General features: G+C 39.2%; 1 protein-coding gene across 1 annotated transcript in view; it reads left to right on the top strand.

Moving 5' to 3' along the window:
• LOC108523933 (heat shock transcription factor, Y-linked-like) overlaps positions 1–9,959 on the top strand; it is a 64,643-nt gene that overhangs the window by 8,579 nt on the left and 46,105 nt on the right. The window contains exon 2 of the mRNA XM_017864701.1: positions 1,182–1,392. Within this exon, the coding sequence (XP_017720190.1) occupies positions 1,182–1,392 (211 nt within the window). The remainder of the gene's footprint in view (positions 1–1,181; positions 1,393–9,959) is intronic.

Below are 9,959 nucleotides of genomic sequence, written 5' to 3'. Positions count from 1 at the left end.
AAAAAGAGGGGTATAAGGAGTTGTCTACCCATCACAAACAACTAAACTTGACTTTGTTCCTGTTAAATTTCCTTGATATTCCTAAACCTAGCTCTGCAATTGCTGCCAAAAACATTTCTCTGATAACTGTCCCATGGTGAACCAAGGAAGGGAAGTATGGTGGAAAGATGTTCAGTCTAATGGATGGTCAAAAGTTTCAGTTTTAACGTGGGGAAGAGGCTATGCTTACGTTTCCCCAGGTGAACATCAACCTCCTGTTTGGATTCCTACTAGACACCTGAAATTGTGTCCTGAAGATGCATGCAAAAAGAAGACAGAGAAATTTCCAGATGAAATGCCACAGCAGAAAACAACTAACACATGCAACCATCAAAGTGGAAATGAAAGAAAAACAAAAACAAAAACAAAAACAACACATGCTAACTCCTTTACAATAGAAAATCCAGTCAATCATCCTGAACAACTTGTCTCCAGCTACCCAGATCCAGCTCAACCTCTGTCTCCTCCTGATGACACTGATCCCTCTACCCTCTGTCACTTCACAGATTATTAAAAACTATACATATTGGGCCTATACTCCTTTTCCTTATCTTATTAGAGCCATAACATGGATGGACGCTCCTTTCGAGGTCTATGTTAATGATACTATTTGGATGCCTGGTTCTGTAGATGATCATTGTACTGCCCAATTTTTTAGAAGGAACCCCTTTCAGTGTCACTTTAGTTTTTAGGTATCCACCTTTGTGGCTAGGACCAACTAATGGATGTCTCTCATTAGATATTCAAATGTGGGCAGTCACACTACCATCTGGTCACTCTGTCTCTCCTTTACCACATTTGGTATCAGGGCTCTCATTAAAACCCCTAAGGCAGATCAAAATAGAGATCACTGATTATATTCATACATCCCAATATAAGCATTTGGGACCTGCGTGTCGTCTCAACTTGTCTTCAAATGCTGGCAAATTAATATGGAAGGATTGCACTAGTTCAGAAGAAACTGCCTTATTTCATTCTTCTCAATACACCATTGTTTATTGGGCTCCTAAAGGTCATATTACTAATGATTGCTCTCAAGGTCACAGAGGTTGTCCACATTTTCTCTATAATATTACTTACCAAGAAAGTAGTGACAACACACCCTTGTTATATCAGATTTAACTCCTTTTTTTCCTTTTAAGTGGAAAGGCGCAAGGGTTGACCCTCTGAAGTCAAGGCTTGTGGCGCCCCACTTAGGCCCTGAACATTCAGACTTATGGACATTAACCATAGCTGTGACTGGTATGAGAGTTTCGGATGGAGAAAGTGTTACAAGTGAATCCACCTTGTCAGCTCGAATACAAAAACAACAGATTGATTTACAGTACTATTTCCACACAGCCAAAAATATCAGTACGGCAATCATCAAAATGTCAATTCAAAGATGGGATAGTAAAGGTGATGAGGAATTATACTCCCCCCCCATTGCTAATGTCCCCCCACCCCTCTCGTACAAGCTATTACCCACCTTCACAAAAAAGAGTAACATCCCAAAACATATTTACTACAGAGTCTAACAAAATTGTAGCCCTTAAAAGTTGTGTTAAACCACCATATATGCTATTAGTATGAAGGATGCATATTAGTTCAAAAACATAATAATTGTTACCTTGCATGTTTGATATTCACCTTTTAATCAATATTACAGTATTCTAATAGCGCCAGAGAAGAGAAGGTATTTGGCTTCCCATAGCCTTACATAGTCCTTGGGAATCTTCCCCTTCTATCCATGCTGTTAATAATATCCTACAGAGAATTCTTAAAAGGAATAAGTGATTTATTTTCCCTTTGATTTCAGTAATAATGGGCTTCATTGCTGTTACTGTGCCTGCTGTTACTGCAAATGCTGCTACTGCTGGAGTTGAATTACGTCAATCTATTCAAACTGTTCATTTTGATGATAAATGGCAAAAAAATTCCACTTCGATAAGGAATTTTCAGTCAAATATTGATCAAAATTGGCCAACCAAGTTAATGACCTAAGAAAACTGTTACATGGATGGGAAATAGAATTATGGGTCTAGAACACAGATTATAAACGCAATGTGTTTGGAATACTTCTAATTTTGTATACTTCTGTTCCAATATAATGAGTGTGTTCACAATAGGGAATCAGTAAAACGCCATTTTCAAGGAAGTGAAGATAATTTATATTTAGACATAAGCAAGCTAAAAGAACAGACATTTGAGGTGTCTCAGGCACACTTAACTGCTTCACCTGTTGCTGAAGTTTTAGATGGTATTTCTGAGAAGTTATCTAATCTCAAACACATTCAATGTGTAAAATCCTTGGGAGGATCCACTATCATTAATTTTGTTCTGTGTAAAATTTATGCTATTGCTTTATTGTTCACGTGTAAAATTGGAAAAAAATATTCTTCAATCCAATCGTGATCAATGCCAAGCTATGATTGCTATGGTTCATTTAAATCAGAGAAAAGAGGGAGATGGAGGAAGACCCCATGAAACTATTGCAATGGAATAAAAGATGACAGGCTCCTGATTATTGTAAATACAAAATTGCATGCAGGATTCTCTGAAGAGAATACCAGGTTGGGCTACCACAATGAGCCAACAGTGCATGATGTGCTTCCCCTGCAGAGAGCCTATGAACGGACGTGCAGCAGGGAGGTTTCCCATCACCGAGATTCCTCTCCCAGGAAAGCAGATGTTCATAGTTCTGGGAATGGAATGCGGCCCTTGGGGAGAGCCTACAAATGGATGCATGAGGGGCTCCGGTTCATATGGATAAGATAGGGCTACAAATGTCCTCCTCTTTCCATGACTACATATAACCTAAGTGTAGAAGACATGGGTACTACTCAGCCTTCTCTTAACTCAGTTCCACAGCTTCCAAGGGAGATTCTCTGGATTTCATCGCCCATTTGCAAGATACAGCTCAAAAGGCTATTTGAGATTCTCATCCCTGTAAAGTGACTGTTCAGCTGCTTGCTTACAAAATGAAAATGCTAATACAGAATGTCAGGCAGCAATTAGACCTATTAAGGGAGAGTCAGATCAAAAGACATGGGCTATGGAACGACTGTGTTTTCTAATGGTTTTAAGGCAACATTAGAAATTGCTGATGTACACACTGTATTTTAAATTCTTGTCTCTGTATACTGTACTTCTGCATACTGATGTTATGTTAAAGAATTACTTCATTCCCATGTGACCATCTCACCTCATAATCAAATGATCCTAAATTTCTCACTATCCTACCCCTGCCCTCACTAAACTTAATAATAAATGCTGGCCTACACAGTGCATTGGCGGCATCACAGGATCAGAAGGTGGTGATACCCTGGACCCAATTTTCACTGTATTTTGTGTGTCTATTATTTCCTGATCTGCCAATCCACCTGGGAACAAAGAAAGATAGCCATTGCCTCGGGAATGCTGGCTACATCCTGCAATACACCTGTTAATTATGGTAAAGGAATGCTGCGAGCCAGTCCAAATACAAACTATGGCGCAGAGACAATCCAGGCATCTATTCACCAGGCAGGAGTAATAGGGGATTTGGATACTTGACAGTTTCTTCTAATTATTTTACCAGCTGAGGAGCCTGGAGAACATGCTCAAGCACACTAGGAGCCATTTCTTAGTAAAAGTTAAAAGACTTAAAGCAAGCAATTGCACAATATGGGACAAACTTTCCTTATATTCATTCCTTGTAACAACTTGTGCTTTATAACTGCCATTTAGTACCTGTGGATTGGGAGTTATTAGCCTGATCCACTCTGTTCCCCTGTGCGTTTCTCCAATGTAAAACCCGGTGGATGGATGAATTAACAAATCGGGCACACAGAAATTCTCAAGTCCAACCTGTCATTAATATCACATCTGGTCAATTGTTTGGAATCAGACAGGTATTGGGCACTGTAAATCAACAGATGGTAATGGGTGATGAGGCTGTTGATCAGCTCAGAATTATATGCCTAAGAGCCCAGGAAACAACTCACTATTCTGGTGCTACATAACCTTCTTTCAACTCAGTTCCACAGGTTCCAAGGGAGCCTTATCCAGATTTGATCACTGCTTTGCAAAACGTGGCCCAAAAGGCTATTTGGGATTCTCATGCCAGGAAGCTGATTGTTCAGCTGCTTGCTTATGAAGATACTAATACAGAATGTCATGCAGCAATTAGACCTATTAAGGGAGCGTCAGATCAAAGTTACCCTTACTGGGCCTGCATTCCATTCCCACCACTGATTAGGCCCTGTTACATAATTAGAATCCCTGGTGGGGCTTTATGTTAATGGTAGGATCTGGATGCCTGGACCAACAGATAACCAAGGTCCCACTCATCCAGAGGAGGCAGGAACATTAATGAATGTTTCCATTGGTTATCACTTTCCTCCCACTGGCCTGGGGCTGCCGGCAGGATGATTACATTATGAAAACAAAGCTGGATGGTTTATGTCCCTACACATAATGGATAACAAGCCTCTATTCATGCAATCAGTGGAGGAACATTTTAAACTTTCAACACTATTAAATACCTTGAGCACAGCTATGTTATGACACATTTTAGAGTAATAAATTTCAACCTAACAGAAGCCCTGCCCTACGCAGCTTATTAAATGTCTGAAAAGCTAGACGTGCTAACCTGGAAAGATTGTATTGCAAAGAGCACTGCTGTACTGGAAAGAATTCCTATAAAATCATCATTGATTGGATCCCTAGGGGACACTTTGCAGTAAATTGCACTGGACAGCAAGAAGACTGTGGAGGGACTCCTTTTGTAAACAACTATGCAGATAATGCACCAAAATTACATAGAAGAATTGAAACAGATTATCGTATTAAGTGGGAAGAGAATGGTATGTCTCCTCCAAGCCCAAAAATGATTAATCCAATTATAAGACCAGAACATCGAGAATTGTGGAAGTTAATTATGGCTCAAATCCCAATTTGGATTTGGAAAGGAGAATATAAAAGGAAGACCCACAGTGAAACACTTTTATTTGTTGTAGCCATGACCTATAATCAGATGGTCCCATCGCAGAGTTGTGTTAAACCTCCTTTTATGTTGGCAGTGGGGAGAACTAATATCCTACCTGACTGTCACACCGTAACATGCCTTAACTGTCATGTTTTTACCTGCATTAAATAAAGATAATAACATTTTTACTGGTTAGGACCTGAGAAGGAATTTGGATACTCATTTCCCTCAACAGACCTCAGGAGGCTTCTCGCTCCATAAATTTTATCACTGAAGTAGTAAAAGGAATACTTAATACATCAAAGAGATTCATATTTACTTTAATAGATGTGGTTATATGTCTTATAGCTGTCACAGCTACTGCTGCTGCTGCTGGTGTTGCTTTGCACTCTGCTATTCAAATTGGTCTTTGTGGATAGTTTGCAGAAAAATTATTGTAAATTTTGGAATTCCCAAAGCCAAATAGATAAAAAATTGGCAAATAAAATTAATGACCTCTGTCAGACACTAATTTGGATGGACAGTTTGGAGGGGTAGGAGCTGGAGCACAGAATTCAAATGCAATGTGATTGGAATACTTCTGATTTTTGTATTACTCCTAGCACTTACAGACCTACTGAATATCACTGGGAGATGATTAGACCTCATCTACAAGGAAAACAAGATAATTTGACACTAGATATTGCTAAACAAACAAACAAAAAAGGCAAGTTTTTGGGACATCTCAGGCTTATCTCATTCTGTTTTCTGCAGCTGATATTCTTGCTGGAACCACTGATGGCCAGTCTCATACCATTCCTTTAACATTTATTAAAACCATAGGTGTATAAAAAATTGCAAATTTTATTTGGTTTATGTTTGTTTATGCTCTTAGTTTTTAGTTGACAGATGCAGATGGTTCCTTGAGATAGTACCCAGACACCATGAACAAGCCTTAATAGCAATGGCATTTATTAACACACACATATATATATATATATAATGTTAATATATATGTTATATATAATATATGTGTGTATACATATGTATAACATAATGTTTATTGCCTTTATGTATTTATGCTCTGAGAGCATAAACACTCAGTGTCATTCCACAGGTTGTTGATGGAAATAACACTGCCTTGAAGCAGTGGAATACGATCAAATATCTTGGCTCCTCCTGAAACGCACGCCCACCTGTTTCAGTCCCAATAAGTTCAAGATCATAAGTAGTTTAGAGACATGCCTTTGCTCAAGGAAATTCACAGAAACCGCCACTGCTATCAATCTTATTGAATGACTCATGAGTTCTCCTTCACTGATTAATCCTTTCCCTCATTGCTTCCTACCCCTGCTATCTGTCAAAGTCAAAAGAGCTTATACAGCAAGGAATTGGGTGGAGCCTGAGAACTCTGGACGCTGAGCAAGCCTCCCACCCTCCGGTCCCCTAGACCCATCTTTTAAACAATTATTCTGTGTCTTTCTGACTCCTTTGATCCCACTGGACTCAGGATACCCTCTGGATGGTGTGGGCTTGGTTTCTCCAACAGACTTCTGAAGTCTTAATCTTAGGTATACAAAATAAAAAGGATCTAGGAATTTTAAATTTTAATAAAGAATGGAATACTTTACTATTGTGCACATTATTTTTATTTCTGTTGACATTTGTTCATGTCTTTTGAGTGAGTTCCACAAATACAGTGAGTGAGATAAAACTGAAGATGAAAGTAATATATTTGGGCAGAGAATTAATGCTGATTCTAGATGTGCAGAGAGTGTTTGTTACTCTTCTTATAGTATAATAGATAATTTTTTTATTTTTTTGTGATTAATTCGCAGTTGTAGTTTTGTAAACGTGTTGAGATTGCAAAAATTAAAGTGAAAGCCAAAAGAAAGTATGAGAAGAAATTAGCTGTGTTCTGGAAATGTTTTAAGAAGGCTTGTCAATCAAAGTCTGAAGCCATCACCATTTTGGGAAAAGCATATAGTTGAGAGACTTCAAAACCACCAAGAGGTGTCATTTACAAATATTTTGCTGTGCAACAATATCCTGCAGCTATTAGTAGGTTGGCTCACCTTCCGGGAATGAGATGATATAATTGAGATAACAAGGCCTCAGAACAGCAATAGGAACTGGGGTCAAGAGTACAAAGTAAAAGAAGGGTGGGCCTTGAAATGTATACACAGATTCACTTCTTGTGGGAAAAGTGCAAAAAGAAGAATGTCAGAGGTGAACAGTCAAGATGGGATTATGAGAAACACACCCTAAATAAGCTCCACCTTATATAGGTGATCAGTGTTGCTTTGCACTCATCACCTATATCGAGGGCCCAGCTGTAGTTGAGGGAGCCTGAAATAAAGTGAGACCAAACCACGTGCTTATAAGTGAGTTTGTTTTTTATTTTTACGTTTTGGTTGTTCTCAGGATGAACTGTAAGCATCTGTCTTTTGTGCCCCTTTCAATTAGGGTGGAAAGACGGAGATATTTAAGGACTGGAGCTTTGGATAGCCTACCATATTAGATGTGAGAATGGCAGCCTATTTAACTGAAGGCTCTGGGCTTCTCTTGCAGAGTGAAGGGAAGCAGAGGAGAGGGTAAGTGGCTGCTAACCCAGGGGGAGTAGCAGTCTTAGGGATCAAGGACTAGATCCGGAGAATGTGGCAGGTGGAATTTTAAGGATTGTCCAAAAGTACAGAATTGCAGGATTATGTTTCAGGTGGAGACTGGAAACCAAATGCACTGTGCCGGCTTGGCTGGGGCCATGGAAATGAACAAAGTTCAAGGTCTCTAGGGTAAAGGAGGTATCAGGGCTGCAAAGGTCATTCATGTGGCCATTTGATCTGGCCATCCGGGAATTACCTGGACAAGAGAAAGTCAGGATGAAGAGTGGCTGGGAGTCTATATTGGCAAGTGGGATTGAGTCTATTTTATTTTTAAAGAAATAATATTCTGTTTCTAAGGGTATGTCTTGGACCACACTGAATTTACAGCTGTATTTTTGGCCTACACTGATAAATGCTGCTGCCAGATGTTAAAAGTTGCAAGACTTCACGCTAGCATCCAGTCTTGCTTGGGGCTTCTCAATGAGACTTGGTTGTTTCATGCTAAGGTCACACCCTCTAACATTTTGTATAGGGTTCCTGGGAATTGGGCTTGCTCCAGCTATCAAAATGAATAAGGGAAGCACAGATCTTTGAGATGTTTGGATTGTGTTTAGACTAATAATTTCATTTTCAAGATAGGTGACTGACTGGACTCCAGTTTATTTAACTGTGAGTATCTGAGGTCAATCCATTTCTCCTCCTGAAGAAACCACACTTTCTTTCAAGACACAGCTGGACTGTCACCCCGGTAATATCCTCCCTGACTCCCACTGAGCGAATCATATGGGTCTCTTTCCTGCATGCAGTCTTTATTTACCTCAGTTACGGAATTATCATACCTTATTGTGATTATCTCTCGCTGAATAAATTGTGAAGTCTTAAGAGATGGGGACTATATCTGTCTACATTTGTATCTCTATTTCCCAGTATGCTGCTTGGTATATGTGAGGTAGTTAGTAAATGCTTTGTCTGTGAAAACATAAGTGGAAGGATGGCCCATTCGTTTAGAAGCTCATATGAGCCTGCAAACTGTCAGTCAGAATGACCCACAGAGAAACATATTGAAACACAGTGAAAAAAGTTTTTCTACATCTCTCCAAAGATTTTAAAAATTAGGAAGATATGGTGGCTCACACCGGTAACCTTAGCCATCTAGAAGTTTAGAAGGGTGGATCACTTCAGGCCTATAATTTGAGGCAAGCCTGAACAACATAGCAAGATACTGTCTCTAAAACAAAATTAAAATAATTAAAGAAATTGAATAATTTTCTGAGTTATTCTGTGCATCATTGCTGACTGCAACATTCAGACAGCACAACCACTAAACTGTGGGATTGTATTCTTTTAGAGTTTTATTGCTGAATGTGCATATTGTTCAATGGTTCCTCCTGAAGATCTTACCAACTTTTAGTTAACAGGAATAGGTGTAGTGACTTATGCCTCTAGTCACAGCAATTTGAGAAGCCGAGGTGGGCATAGCATCTGAACCCAGAGGTTCAAGAGCAGTCTGGGCAGCATGACAAAACCCCATCTCTACAGAGACGTACAAAAGAATTAGCCGGAGTTGGTAGTGTGTGCTTATGGTCCCAGCTAACTGGAAGACTGATGTAGGAGGATCCCATGAGCCCAGGAGGCAGAGGTTGTAGTGAGTCGAGACCACACCAGTGCACTACACCCTAGGCAATAGGGCAGGACACTGTCAATTTTATTTTATTTTATTTTATTTTTTTTGTAGATAAAGGACTGCTAGGTGTTTAAGGACTAACTAGTATATGTTACATGAGAGATGTTAGGAAGATGTGAAAATACAGTTTAATAGTAACTAGGAGAGTCAGTTTGTATGCAGCTATAATATGTTGAATAAGTTTGAAACTTTGTTTTCCAACAAGTTGAAAACATTCAAGCCTGGATTTGTTTTTTTATTTTTATTTATTTTTATTTGTATTATTTTTTAGATGGAGTCTCTCTCTGTCACTGAGGCTGGAGTATAATAGTAATGATCAGCTCACCACAACCTTTGCCTCTCAAGTTCAAGTGATTCTCGTTCATGAGCCTCCTGAGTAGCAGAAACTACAGGTGCCTGCCATGTTGCCGGGCTAATTTTTACATTTTGTTAGTGATGTGGTTTTACAGTGTTAAGCAGGTCGGTCTAGGCTTTCTGACCACAGGTGATCTGACCGTGTTGGCCTCCCAACGTATTAAGATTATGGCTGTGAGCCACAGTAACTAGCCACGTTGTACCTTCTTGAAGATGAAATTGTTGATTTGTGGAATTTAGGAGACAGTATATTCATTTACAACAGTTTGGCTTTCATCAGTTTTCTTGCTAAAAGTTGATGATTTTCAGTGTAGGCTTAAATAAAAGAAATTTATGGATAAAGGCAACTTTA

Source organism: Rhinopithecus bieti, unplaced genomic scaffold (assembly GCF_001698545.2).
Source record: "Rhinopithecus bieti isolate Rb0 unplaced genomic scaffold, ASM169854v2 scaffold_76123, whole genome shotgun sequence".
In the NCBI taxonomy this organism is placed as follows: Eukaryota; Metazoa; Chordata; class Mammalia; order Primates; family Cercopithecidae; genus Rhinopithecus; species Rhinopithecus bieti.
This window is presented reverse-complemented; position numbering and strand designations above follow the sequence as displayed.